The sequence below is a fragment of the Drosophila innubila genome, assembly GCF_004354385.1.
Source record: "Drosophila innubila isolate TH190305 chromosome 3R unlocalized genomic scaffold, UK_Dinn_1.0 2_E_3R, whole genome shotgun sequence".
In the NCBI taxonomy this organism is placed as follows: Eukaryota; Metazoa; Arthropoda; class Insecta; order Diptera; family Drosophilidae; genus Drosophila; species Drosophila innubila.
Window position 1 is genome coordinate 32501396 of NW_022995380.1, and position 14701 is coordinate 32516096.

Sequence of the window (14701 nt, forward strand, 5' to 3'; positions counted from 1 at the left end):
TAAAGTGGTCCGATTAAAAAAAGAAACAAGCTTGATCTGCCTGCAGTATTGAGGAATCTACATACCAAATTTGGTGTCACTAGCTTTTAAATTGTTCTTATAATTTGAATATGAAACTTTCTTTTTCGATTTGTGGGCGATAAAGGAGGCGTGGCCGAATTTTGAAATAAACTTGATCTGCTTGCAATAAAGAGGAACCTACATACCAAGTTTGGTGTCTCTAGCTCTTATAGTCTCTGAGATCTAGGTGTTCATACAGACGGACGGACAGACGGACATTGCTATATCGACTTGGCTAATGATGCTGATCAAGAATATATATACTTTATAGGGTCTGCCACGCCTCCTTCTGCCTGTTACGCACATATTCGTTAAAACAAACCCAATAGACCCCTGTACTTTTTTTTAAGCACGGGGTCTAATAACAAAATGCGGGACTGTAAAAACCTGGTCGATGATGTTGATCTTAATGCGCAGTAGCTTAAATAAAAGAACAGCAACACAGTACAAACGACTTTTTAAAAATGCGTACCTATAATCACAGGTACTCTGTGCCAAGAGTATACTAACTATTTGCAAAAGTATGTAACAGGGGGATGCGAGGCAATGTTATATCAATATTTTGTATTAAAATATTGTTCTTATTACATTGGTGCATGGTATGATACTGTCGCTCGAGCTCGAACTTTTTATTCTTTTGCACAGTAAAACCAGATTTTAACTAATATAAGCCATTCAATGCGTCATTTGAGTGGATTATTAGAGAAAAATGTTTTTTATTTTGCTTATTTAAATTTGATTTTGAGCTACAGATATTTTTTATCCACACATGCCTATTTACCATATATTAAACAATAAAAATGTGCTATATTCTTTAAATTTAAAAAAAATATTCTTTTTCTATGATTTAATAGCTTTCATATGATACTTAACATGACCCTCAAGGACGAATATAAGGGATCCTACCTTTTATTATTATGTAAATACACGGCTATGTTCACAAGGTAGTCAACTTAACATTTATATTTTTTATTTTTATCTTATAAATCTTATGTGTAACTTTTATAATAAAAATAAAAAATATAATTTTTTAATAAAATAATAAAATAATAATAAATCAAAGAATAAGTGTTATTTTGCAACTTTTAAATTAAAGTTTGAAAATAATTATTTAAATACACAAAATGGTGTAATGATTTTTCTCATTACATGCCAAATGTGAGCTGATACGAAAACAAAAGACTTGGGCAACAAACCTTATATGGCACATCACTGCACGAAAGCTACCACAGTAAACTCAACACACGTTGATAATGGCCATACTAGTTCACAGCTAAAATTTATACTCAAAGACGTCACATTTAAGGCCAAACACAAAGTTGAGCTCAGCGCTGCATCGACGAAGTTCGATGGCGCCGTTTGGTTTGGTTGTTTGTTCGTTTGTTTTGCCGGTCTCACTGGCAGCTGCTTGATTGTTGTTGGTCTGGTATCACGTTCGCTGTCGTTGTTGCTGCCGTTGTCGCCGTCGCTGCGCTGCTAACGTAGACGTTGATGTTGACGCAGCCACAGTCGTATTCCAGTCGGTAAGTTATTTGGTTTTGTGTGGCAGCATTGAGTCGGAGATTTCAGTTATTTGATGGACACACGCCGTGGCAGCTCGGTTTGAAGCTAACGGTACTGCTGGCTGTTTTTCATAGTGTGCACAAGGAAAAGAATCGATCAGCAAGTGCAGTGAATTACTGAAGTTGAAGAAATATAGTGAAACCCTTAAGCGATCGGATGCTAGAAAGAATTAAAGTAATCAAAAAACAAAAGACTTAAGCAACAAACTTGGAGGCGATTGCGCTTCGCAGTGGTCAAATTGTGGCAGCTGGCATGCTGCACCTAACTTGGCCAACTATCACTACAAATAATTAAGGCCAAGCCGAGAAACCATCATCATCACAACTGCGTGGGCTGTCGCAACGATTCACGTTCCACTTTATCGTTTATCGTCTCGCTGACCATAATTGGATTATATCGCAGCTGTAGTGTTCGCATGCGAAAACAAATTTGCAAATACGCATTTAAAAAAGTCATTAACAACTACATACAACGATCAATAGCCAAGTGACAACGTGCAACGTCAACAATATGATTTTAAGGTATGTTGCCTCGTTCAGTTCGTTGCGGTTACTTGAATGTACTTCTATCTTTTTTTCTGTGACGCACATGAGTTTACTTTTTTAATGGGACGTCAACTTTTCAAATTCTTCAAGTTAATTTCAAGCCGAACGTAAAACGTCTCTGCTGAATTCCATATAGAACAACGGACCCTAGTACAATATTTCTACTGGTTTTATGTATTGTTTGTATGTACTTTGTATATATGTACCTGCCGCTTCATTATGAAAACTTTCTGTTGACAGTTTACCGTTTCTTTTACATGTATGTGTCACTTGACTGGCGAGCTCTCATTCTCGGAGAAATTTCTGTATGCTCAACAGTGGCGTTAAATAAATAAAACATTTTAATGCCTGAGATTTGGTCTAGACGACAGTCTAAATTTTTAGTTCTACTTTTGAGCAACTGTGTTTTATTTTTTTTTACGCCTTTATTATATAACTACAACATTTGTGAATAATCAGCTTCAAAATATTAGTTTAAATTTTTACCTATGATTTTTTAAATATGATTAGTTAATTAAGATATCATTAATAGTTCAGCTGATTACCTTCAATTAAACATAACAACTTGGAAATCGTTTGTATTTGTTTATTTATTATATTACGACTCTAAGCTAAAAATTTTAATTTGAGCCTAAAATGATAAAAAAAATAACATTAAACATTTATAAGGCTTCGTTGCTCACACATATCGCTTTCCACACCTATTTATATTAACCTCGGTTTGACTTTATTTTATAAAAAGAAAATATTAGTAACAATGATATTGCTAGAATTGTGGTCTTTGATCTTTATAGCTTATCTTGAATTCAGAGATGGGTCGGAACTGAATTGTCTTTTTTCAAAGCCGGGTAGATTCCCTTATATTTTTTTTTATGTGATTCTACGGTACACATTGTATGAAAGCGGTTTGTGTCTCAAAGGTAATCATTAACTATAGAAAAAGGGTGGTAAACATTAAATAAGGATAGAGCTTAAGATTAGGTTAAACAGTAAGCGCACGCTCGTGAGGACATTAACATTGCAATTGCAAAGTTCAACTTGTGTTATATAATTGGCCAAATAGTTACCTGATGTTGAGATGTTGAAATGAATTTCATGTTTAACCAGTTCGTCTCCAGGCTGGCATCAAATGTCTGCGCCTACGTCTGCGTGTGCTCACTTTACTTTACTTTCTCCTTAAATGTAGAAGACAAGCTCTAACAGACAAAAGTGTAAAATGATGTTGATTTCCTGCTGCAACTGCTCTGCCGGTGCCGGACTGGACTTTATTAAAACTACAACTACAACTAAAGCTAAAACTAAAACTGGGCTGCATCTGCCGCGTGACTTGCCTGAGATCCGGTTTGTGTGAACACTTTAAAATGAAAATGTAATTGTGACTTTAGAGAGCGGGTAAAATGGCTTACACAGATGGCAAGAAATTGCAGAAGTGTACACATAGTCAGAAAAATCAGTGACATGTATGTAATACCGCTCATCGAGCTGAAATTGTGTCAAGGCTGAAGTTCTTCAGTGTGAAGTTGGTACACTGGAAATAAATCACAAATAAAGCCAATTCTAGTAGTTTAGCAAATAGTTGTTTTAAATTGTATTTTTACCACTTAAACAATTTTGAAAAACTATTCTAATTTTTAAATGGCATGATTTCTTGCAATTAGAATTATTTTAAATGTCGATAGAGGTATTAATAATGAGTATGTCCAATACATTAGTTGGACATCAATACTTTTCCAATTTTAACGTGCTGAATACAAGTACAACAACAATAGACATTGTAGCATTGGAAACTGTTTTTGAAATTATTCCTTTTTTACTTTTTGCATATAAGTTTCGCAACAGTTACTCGAATAATTCCAATTCACTGCCTATCGGCAGCATCTAAATTCGCATGGAACTCAAATCATGTGATTTTTTCTTCAATGCAGATATATTGGAGCGAATTGCTTGTTTGCCTGACATTGACGTGCTTTGAGTACTATCTTGACTTTTCGATTTTCAAAGTGAATGTTGGTCTGGTCCCACATTTACTTTTGATTTACAGACTGAATTATTTCATTTTTGGCATCAAACTATTTGTTACTGATGATGCTTTGTAATACCGCATTAAACAAAATTACCTGAAATCCTCATCACAGTTAAAAAATCGCTCCAAATATATGTGTCAAATAAATGTTATTTATATTTGTAAGTGAACCGTGAGAGTTGAATATGAATTGTGCAGCTGATCTCTTTAATTCGCTTATCAGGTGCGTGAATATAAATCATAAGATTTAAGTTTTACGTATAATATTTACTAAATTTTTAAAATTAATTAATGATAAATAATTTAAGAAACCAAAAAAAAATGTTTCAACATATTACGGAGTTTAGAGCATTGATTAAATGTACACATCAGTTGAGTCTTTTTAAGTAAAAGTTATTCATCACGGTAAAATGTGCTCATTTCAACACCGTCACTTGAATTGAAATTGCTATGTAGTAATGTATCTACATAAAACTATAAAGACAATACTGCGATATGTTGCAAGCAGAAACATCACAACAAAATGGAAAAATCAAAGCTTAACAAAAACCCTATGTGCTTGGCTCACCCCAGGGCCTAGACGATATGAGTCTTTTATGAATACTAGCTGAGATTGAGATTACGATGGGCATCATGCAAACATCATGCCACAACAATGGAAGCCACAACGTAACTAAGGCTTATTATATTATAGCTGGTATGGTGAAAACATATTCATTAGTGGAGTGCTCTAAAATTCAAATATTTGATTTCTGAAATATCGATATCTAGCCTGACATAAAATTTCAATTAGCACTTACGGATGGATGTTCTTCGCTTTACAACTGACTTCTGTCTCAGACATATTTTTAGGTTTGAAGATATACATTTCAAATAGGCTCGAGTCTGATCAAGAGTGTAGTTTCAACGGCGGCTGAGTTAAATAAATGCAGATTACTATTGAAAAATGGAAGGATTGTTATATAAGTTGAAGTTGTGCGTTGTATAAAAACTGTTAGCTGCGGACACCAACCAAATATAATTGACTTTTTCAGGCAGGTGTAAAATTAAACGTTGCGTGAATGTACAAAAATGTATTTTTTGTTTCGCTTTAAGCCCGGAGGACGTTGGGTATTTTTGACTATGCGTGAGCGCCTTTCATAAAAGCTGTCGCCCCGAAGGCGAGCAACAATTAATTGACTTACCCAGTGGTCTGGGTTTGCTGGTCGAATGCTGCCTCAATGCCTCAATGCATGCAATCAAGTCTCAGAGTATAGGCCAGTTCGAGTAACAGGCGTGACTGCGTAGGTGTCTGTCTTTTGCTGCATTCTAATTAATTCGGCTGGACAACATAAAGAAAAAGCAAGTGGTTCGAACAAGCAACTCATTGAGACATATTTATGAGCAACCTTGAACCAATTTGATTTGTGTTTCTTTCAAATGCGTTTTGTGAAAGTGGTTCGTAATTCAAAAAATTATATAATCACTAAGGGCACGAATAGTTTTCAGATAGTATTATCTTTTTTCAAGAGTGTGATTCGGAGTGTGTCATTAACGAAAATTTGCTGCAGCCCTACTTCCTTCTTAAATTACAAGAGAAACCGGCAAAAAGAGATGAAATCGTTATATCTTCGTAGTACCACGTTTCACTTGAAAATGAAATGAAAGACTTAAAAATTGAATGTATAATTGAAAGTGAAAGGATTTAAGTACGCCAATTTTGTCTATATAAAAGCGGCATAGGGTGATCTGCAGCTCTTCCATAAAATACTCAAAGCAACACAATTACCTGGCAAAGCTATACAAATAAACTACTTTCACTGATGTGGCATCTGTCAGTATTTACAATCAATGCCAATACTAATAATAAGTCTTTTACAATTGACAGAAAATATGTTTTCTTATAGCTGTGAAATAATTAATAATAACGTTTTCTTATAGCTGTAAAATATATAGTATAGTAATAACACTGTCCTATTGTCAAACATTTAACTTAATACCCGTTAACGCAAAGTTACTTGATTAAAAACAGGGTACGTAATTCTCTCAGCTATAACAAGCCAAATACAATATAACTTAAATAAAGTAATTATATATATGTTTCTGCTGTGGTTAATATAGTCTAGTTGCAGGGCTCTCCGGACAGATACTCATGCATAACAATTGACATAAGAATATATATGATAAAAGTAAAATAAACCTTATTTTTGTTTACAGAATATTATTTCTGGGCTTCTTGACCGCTGTTGCTGCACAGTATCATCATTTTGGACAGCAACTACAGTCTCCACATGGATCAGACTGTGCCCTGTTGCTGGCTGGACCGGGTCGTTCCTCAGTCTACGACTACAATGTGAATTTGTTTCGCGGAATGTTGTAAGTATGACGTACTAACGGCAACGAGTTGACAGCTAACTTTTTGTCTTAAAATTTAATTTGACGTGTCACTGCTGTTGTAATGGCTAAGTGCTAATTATTAACAGCACCATCATCAAAATAAAATTTTTTGTCTCAGAAAAGGTATTTTCTCTATTTAAGAAAAACGTCATAAAAATATAACTGTTGTAAAATTTAGAATAGATTTTAATTTGGAAAAATATTGTTCTTAAACATAAAAAGTATTACCCAAAACAAAAATGTTCAGGGTTAGGTATACTAAAAACTTATACTTTTAAAAAAACTAAAATATACCTTTGGGGTTTTTAGGGCAATTTACTAAAATTTAGTGAGAAAATCGACTGTTTTAGAGCGATTTTATGGTGAGATTTTGTAAAATCTATTTGAGGCATTCATTTATTTCTGTTGCATTTTAAATTTTCCATTGTGCACAAATTGGTAAAACTGCGGACATTTATTTTTTTTCACCGTACTTTAATTGGACACGGGTTTCACCAATTTTACAAATTACTTAAGGTATTTTTATATAGTTCGTTAATTTTTATATTCGATCGGAGTTAGTCATATTCGGCGCCTATAGTGATACTGACTGCCCCAGGTTGTACAAAGGTTTGATGGTACCATCTGTTAGTATCCAGATTAACTGAAAGATGATAAAAGCTAGATTGCATTCTAAGTACTAAGTATATTGTTTCATCTAAGCATACTGATATCGCCCTGTCGCACAGTCACTTCGAAGCGACGGCACTGAAAGTAGCACTCGGGTGGTGGTACCAGCAACCAGCGCTTGCTTCCTGCCAGTTGAGCTTGCCAAGAGGGTAATCGAACATTATCAATCTGTTTGTTACAAGATATTTAGTACTGCTTTTGTTTTTAATTGAAAATGTTACACCTACATGCATTTGAGCGCCCATTCCTGATGTTCCTATGAAAATCCAGTCAATAGCTTTGTTCTCGGAGTTATTGGGAAGAAAATAGGGTCTGTCATAATGTTTTCGAAATTCCTCGGCTATCTCAGCATGGCAATTGCTCCAGCCAAAGTACCAAGGAGCTTCACCCTCCACTAACTCGACACGGTCTTGTGGCATGTCCAGGGCCTCGTAGATGTCCTGGAATCCTGTTTTGTAGGGCAAAAACTGACATCGGCTTAATCGTTGCTTGCGCTTAGCTTTACGGTAAGCATTTTGAAAGTACCAGTAGCTAAAAATCTAAACTTAATTAACGTTAGAATGTATTTTCGTTAAATAAAGTTATACCCACTTTTGTCGCTGTCCAGTTTTGCGTTGCATCACTGACAATAACAGGGGCACCACTGTACGCATAATCAGCTTCAAACTTAGCTGGACTAAGGTCCCTAAGATGTGGCACACTTTTTACATTGGAACAAAAATCACATCGCTCCGGCGGGCGAAACAAGTAACTTAAAGATCGTGACACTGACAGAGCGCAACGCTACGAATGAGGAATGTAACATATTATAGCAGGGATCGCAAGCAATAATTTTTTTTTAATTATTAAAATAAGTTTTAGCTCTCTTTTCGATACAATTATGATATAATTTAATTCAATTATTAAATCTCAATTTTTATTTTTTAATCATTATGTAACTCTATGTGTCAATTTTGAAAAGAGTAAACCAAATTAAAAATTATTTCTTAATTATTGTAATAAAAATTAAAAATAACTTTATAAATAAAAAGTAAATGTAAAAATCTTTTGAACCAAGTGGGGAACTTTAAATATCTTAAAGCATTCACGATAAGTGACTTAATACCTTTTATATGATACATCACAGGACAAATATAACCAAAATACAAATTTAAAAAATAGCTTTTATTTTTCATTTTTTAAATACAAACATAAAAATATTAGTTATCGTTTATGTTTTTTATGAAGATTTCTGCTCTTATATGAAAAAATTTTATGAATCTCTAATTAAATATTTTCATATTTAAATACTACGCAATCTTCTGTTTTACATGTTTTTTTGCTGATTTTTCTCACCTGCCCCTGCAACTCAGTGTGGTAGTAGTTCAGCAAATATAGGGCTAGACTGAACCACCAAATACTTTTAGCCACCTTTATCAGGCTTGAAGTCCCACAGTTTCTGTGTCTCATCTCCTGAATTGTTGCACTCAACGAAGTTCGTTTGTGTTGCCTTAAAATTTTATTCAGCCTGTGACGTGCCTTCTCCATGTTGCTACGGCCAAGTCTTGTATCGAACTGAGCAAAAAAGCTACCAGCATGACGATTTCGAAGTAACTCACTGCTTAATGCGTTAGACTGTCAATAATGTGATTATCTGACAGTGCGCAAGCTGTGTGGCAGCTGCAGATGGTACATGGTTAGCATGTGAAAGGAACAAATTGCTATTACCAATAAATATCCTTATCTATGTCTTGCAGGAATCCATATAGCGGTGGTGCGGGCACTTGCATTACCTATGATGCCATCAATACGGCTTACATGGACGCACGCAAGCGTATACGTAAGTAAAAAGAAATTATATTTTTCAATATTTATGCAGAACAAAATAAAAGGTCAAAAGAAATCAGTAAGGATTTGACAAATTTATGGCAGTTTGCAAATGGGAAAGTATGGAGAAAATGGACAGTAAGGGTAAAAATATTATATTTTCCAAAATGGATGCACAATCAACTCACAGGTCAAAACAAGGTAAAATTGATATTTCGCGAGAAAATTGGTTCAGATTTGATAAAGACATGGCAGATTGAATGTTGTGACTGGTGTCAAAAGGAAGGTATGGAGAAAATGGACAGTGGTCGTCAATAAAATTATATTTTCCAGTTTTGATGTAGAATGAAAATAATGACAAAATTTGTATTCCCCATGGAAATCGCTTGAGATTTGACAAAGTTATAAAAGTTTGAAGTTGGTGAAAAGTATCAAGGGAAGAGTATGGGGCAGTGATCGAATGGAATAAATAGACAGTAAAGGAAGAAAAATTTAATTTTCCAATTTTGATGCAGAATGAAAATAGCGGATATTCCCCATGGAAATCGGTTGAGATTTGACAAAGTTATGAAAGTTTGAAGCTGGTGAAAAAGTGACAAGTGGAGAGTATGGAGAGATGGATAGTGATCGAACTATGGGAAAAATAGACAGTGAAGGAATAAAAATTGAATTTTCCAATTTTGATGCAGAATAAAAAAAGGGACCTATTACTGATAAAATTTATATTCCCCGAGAAAATTGGTTGAGATTTGACAAAGTTAAGAAAATTTGAAGATGATGAAAAAGTGTCAAGGGAAGAGTATGGAGAGAGGGGCAGTGATCGAACTATGGGAAAAATAGACAGTGAAGGAAGAAATATTGATTGTTCCAATTTTGATTCAGAATAAAAATAGGGACCAAATAATGATAAAATTGATATTCCGCAAGGAAATCGATTGAGATTTGACAAAGCTATGCTAGTTGAAAGTTCTGAGAAGTGTCAACGGGAAGTTATGGAAAAGTGGGCGGTGGCCGAAAGCATGAAAATATGGACAGTAACGCCAAAAAATTATGTATTTAAATTTTGATGCAGAATCAAATAAGATAAAATTGATATTTCGCAAGAAAATCGGTTAAGATTTGACAAAGTTATGGCAGTTTGAAATTTCTGAGAAGTGAAGTTTTTGAAAGTACTATCAATAGTTAACATATTTGGTTCTCCCCTACAGATGTGGCCCAACCAAAGTCTGACTGGAAGCCTGAGGAGTTGGCCACTGTTGGCGAACTTTTGCTCGACATTTCCATTCAGTTGGCACGCACGTAAGTAAATGCATCGCTAATGAACGATAGACGAATTTGAAAGTTATGTTGTCACGCCCATAGTCCTTTTAACTGATTTCCAAGTATTGTTTGGCATGGCACTTAAATCGTGCTGTCAAATGTATTATTTTGAGACTGGTCTCAAGGTTCTTAACAGACTTTTGCGACTGCCAATATACATTGAACTGGAATTGACAAATGCAGTATGAAGTTTTTTGTCGACTACTTTGTCTGAGATGGTAGTCACTTGAACCCTGTTGCGTTTAGCCCAGCATCAGACAGTGTATCCGAATCTACAACGACCAACTGGTGCAACTGCATTTTTTCTTGTCTACGTACATACATACATTTGTTAGTACTGTTGTATTTGTTGTACTCGCTGCGTTAAATGTAAATAAACATGAATTATGCAATGAAGCAACTTTCGGGATGGCAGAGATAGTGTACATATAGTGTGTAACTACTGCACACTAAAACTTAACAAGTAAGGCTGCGCAAGTCGAGTGTGCTCGAAAATAAAATACACTATTCACTGGTCTTAAATATTTAAATCAGATATTTACTTGAAGGATGACAAACATAAGTTGGTATACTATAGTTTTATAAACGAAAGTGCAAACCAACATTATTTGCACCTTATGTGGATAGATGTCAATTGTATTAAAATAATTTTATAGACAATTTTAAATGGGTACTGGATATGTTAAGAATGCAGCTGAAAATATAAAAGAGTATTACAAGTTTTGTAGTTTCGAATAGTACTAGTTTTTTGGCGGTAAGCAGGTTGGCAAGGCTGTGTGTGGATCATAGTAAATTTTGCAATTACAATCGCAGCTTGGGTCTTCGGCAGCATACATGACTTCCTCTTCCATTGCGATCAGCTCATCCGACACCAATGGCAAAACAAATACAAGTTTGTTTAGAAGATTGTCGACAATGCAATTAAAGTTGTATAATCTTGTGATTATGGCTTTTCAATACAATGCAGATTTTTAAGAAGAAACTCACAAGATCGATTCCCTAAAAACCTCTTAAGTTGGGAGAATGGGAGAAATGTAAAATTTGTAGCTTATTTAAAAGTTGATGTAAATATTGATTACTTTAACATTTTTCTTTTAGATAAATCTTTAGTAGCCGCTAGTGAAAGTAATGGAATTTTAATTAATTTAATTTAATGACTATAAATCTTTAGTTTCTTAATACTTTTCATTAATCTTACAAAATAACGCTAAATGTATAAATTAAGTTATATCTGACACTCTCATTAAATTAATTAATTTAAAATTTATTTTCAGGTACGGCTTATCTTATGAGGAAATCGAGAAGGGATTGCCTACAATTGACACTTCTAAAACGCTTATTCGTGAGGTCTGTCCCCCGTTCTTTGCGGGCGTTGAGTGTCGACCGGGAAAATATCGGCGCTTTGACGGCCTTTGTAATAACATTGATCATCCCACCTGGGGCGCTGCGAATTCTCCTTTCCAACGCCTCATCGGTCCGCTCTATGCAGATGGCATCAACGCACCCCGCATTTCGGTAACTGGCCGGGATTTGCCCTTTTCTCGCGTGGTTTCGCGTACAATGCATCCGGATGATGGATATCACGATCACGCAGGCACGGTTATGGTCATTGCTTGGGGACAGTTCATGGATCACGACTTTACACTGACGGGCACGCCACTGGGTAGGTTGCACAGCAATATTATATTCATAATTCGAGCAACTTAAAATATTAAATCACTCTTAACGCAGATCCTGTCAATAGAAATGATCCGGAAGAGTGCTGTAAGCGTGCACTACACCAAAAGCATCCATATTGCAATGAGATACGCATCCCGGACGATGATTACTTTTATCGCTTATTTAATGTTAAGTGCATAGATTTCGTGCGGGGGTTTCCATCGCCCCGACCTGGCTGTCGCCTGGGTAAGTAAAACCTTAAATTTTTATACAAAAGCTATAACGTGATGTATCACATAAAAGGTTGTGAGCCACACATCGTATACGTTTTTAGATTTTGGAAGTACATCACTTGGTTCAAATATTTTAATAATTGAAAATAAGAGTTATACAATGATTATTAAATAAAAGTGGAAATTTAATTATTATTTCATGATTTTACCGAAAAACAGAGCTAAAACTAATTTTAATAATTAAAATAACTATTATTTGCAGTCCCTGCTTTTCACAAAACAATTTAATGTAATAATATATTTATTTAATTTTCCATCACCAGTAGCCTATGTGATCTTGATAATGTGCCTTATTCCATTCCAGGTTCCCGACAGCAGTTCAACACCTTGACTGGTGTTATTGATGCCAACACCGTTTATGGTGTAAAAGAATCTTTTGCACGCAAATTGCGAACTGGATATGGCGGTCTGATGCGAATGAATCCCGTATTTCAAGAATATGGTCTAAAGGATTTACTACCACTTAAACTAGATATACCCGACGAGGGCTGCACGCGACCCAATAAAAGCATGTACTGCTTTGAGGGCGGTGAGATTCGCGTTAACGAACAACTTGTATTGACGTGTATGCACACATTGATGGCACGAGAGCACAATCGACTCGCAACGGGACTGGCACACGTTAACCAACACTGGGATGACGAGACGCTTTTCCAGGAAGCGCGACGAATTAATATTGCCATAGTCCAGCACGTAACATTCAATGAGTTTCTGCCTATACTCCTAGGTAAAGAAGTAATGGAGAAGTTTGGTTTGGTATTGCAAAAAGATGGTTACTGGGATGGCTATGACCAAAATGTGAATCCTGGCATAATTGACTCCTTTGCTGGCGCCGCCTTTCGCTTTGGCCATTCTCTACTGCCCACTGCGGTAGAGCGATGGTCTAAGGCCCACAAATTTATTGCGTCCAAGCGTTTATCAGATCTAATCCGTCGTCCTTATGACTTGTATCGAGCTGGGGTGCTGGATGAATACTTTATGGGTCTAATGAATCAGGTGGCACAAGCCATGGACGACTCGATTACCCAGGAAGTTACCAATCATCTTTTTAAGAAGGAGGGTGCACGCTTCGGCATGGACTTGGTGTCATTCAATATGCAGCGTGGCCGTGAGTTTGGCATACCCGGCTATATGGAGTTCCGTAAGTTCTGCGGATTGCCAACCTCAAGCACATGGGATGAAATGTATGGCTCCATGCCGAATGAAACCGTTTTACGCTATGGCAGCATATTTGAGTAAGTACGGACTGGAAAGGAATGAAACCCAATATTTTCTTCACTAAACTTTTGACATTTTTAGAAATCCTGCTGACATTGATTTGTGGTCTGGCGGTGTGTCTGAAAAATCATTACCTGGTTCCATGTTGGGACCAACTTTTGCCTGTATTATTGCCACACAGATGAGTTACTTACGTCGCGGCGACCGCTTCTGGTATGAATTACCGAATCAGCCTTCGTCATTTACACCCGAACAGCTGCAGGAGATACGCAAAGCGAAGCTTTCACGTTTAATTTGCGATAATACCGATTTAATTGATACAGTGCAGATCTACCCCATGGTCTTGCCGGATCATGAAATGTAAATCAAATTCTTTTGTCTAACATTTGATTATTATTATTAATTTTATTACATTTTTCTAATAGCAATCCACGCGTGCCATGCAAGAGCGGCATTATACCCTCCATTGATCTAAGCAAGTGGGCAGACTTTGGCAGTCACGGCTTGGACCCGTCTGTATATGTAAGTAAAACTCGGAAATTATAGTCCAGTGCCCAAAGGGTACAGAGGCTTTTGAATTTGTTAAAATGTCTGTTCGTCCGTATAATAATTTTGAATAATTTGCGAATATTTGAGTACTGGGTATCTTACAGTCGAGCACCTCGATTTTAGCTTTTATACTTGTTTAATTTCGTTGTAAACAAAATATGTATGTGTATTTTTTTTATTTTCAGAACTACATTAACGAAATCCCCGACACAATTCTTAACTTCAGGAAGTAATGTTCATATGCTGAATTATTTTTATGCACACCGCACAAATTTGAAATTCTTATTCATACTTTTCCATATCCATTCTATTATTCTTTGCCATTTAGTCTCTTTAATCTACTTCTAGTCTCACATCGCTACCACAAAATTTCTGCTGTAAAAATGATTCTGAAAACAGTCAGTTTTAATTTCACACTGCCATTTTAATTAGATATTTCCAACATTTTCATGCATTATCCATAATTTCTGTATATATGTATTTTTTTAATATAGCAAAAATACAGGATAAGTTAATGAAGGTCATTCAAAACACCGAAGGCCTTATGTAATCATTAATTATATTTTGCTGTAGGTTTTATAAATGCAAAATATTTACCATTTAAATAAAATTGAAAAAGT

General features: G+C 35.5%; 2 protein-coding genes across 2 annotated transcripts; one reads left to right on the top strand and one right to left on the bottom strand.

Moving 5' to 3' along the window:
* Positions 1-1621: 1621 nt before the first annotated feature.
* Positions 1622-14697, top strand: LOC117792287 (peroxidase). The gene is made up of 10 exons (XM_034632351.1): positions 1622-2144; positions 6388-6546; positions 8973-9055; positions 10251-10341; positions 11637-12025; positions 12094-12267; positions 12619-13549; positions 13614-13892; positions 13958-14054; positions 14267-14697. Exons 1-10 carry the CDS (start codon positions 2134-2136, stop codon positions 14312-14314), a joined length of 2262 nt encoding a protein of 753 aa, XP_034488242.1. The 5' UTR covers positions 1622-2133; the 3' UTR covers positions 14315-14697.
* On the bottom strand, positions 7021-8763 carry LOC117791989 (bifunctional arginine demethylase and lysyl-hydroxylase psr-1). Its single transcript, XM_034631939.1, has 5 exons — positions 8572-8763; positions 7828-8019; positions 7464-7775; positions 7275-7404; positions 7021-7210 (listed from the first exon to the last, which is right to left on the bottom strand). Exons 1-5 carry the CDS (start codon positions 8761-8763, stop codon positions 7125-7127), a joined length of 912 nt encoding a protein of 303 aa, XP_034487830.1. The 3' UTR covers positions 7021-7124.
* Positions 14698-14701: the final 4 nt, after the last annotated feature.

What these genes read in the sequence shown, in the direction of transcription:
- LOC117791989 (XM_034631939.1), bottom strand. Translation starts at nt 8,763, where the DNA reads ATGGAGAAGGCACGTCACAGGCTGAATAAAATTTTAAGGCAACACAAA. An exon ending in AAAACTGGACAGCGACAAAA is followed by an intron (nt 7,776 to 7,827) that starts GTGGGTATAACT and finishes AATTAAGTTTAG; the next exon opens with ATTTTTAGCTACTGGTACTT. An exon ending in GAATGGGCGCTCAAATGCAT is followed by an intron (nt 7,405 to 7,463) that starts GTAGGTGTAACA and finishes TGTAACAAACAG; the next exon opens with ATTGATAATGTTCGATTACC.
- LOC117792287 (XM_034632351.1), top strand. An exon ending in ACTGACGGGCACGCCACTGG is followed by an intron (nt 12,026 to 12,093) that starts GTAGGTTGCACA and finishes CTCTTAACGCAG; the next exon opens with ATCCTGTCAATAGAAATGAT. An exon ending in GTCTTGCCGGATCATGAAAT is followed by an intron (nt 13,893 to 13,957) that starts GTAAATCAAATT and finishes TTTTTCTAATAG; the next exon opens with CAATCCACGCGTGCCATGCA.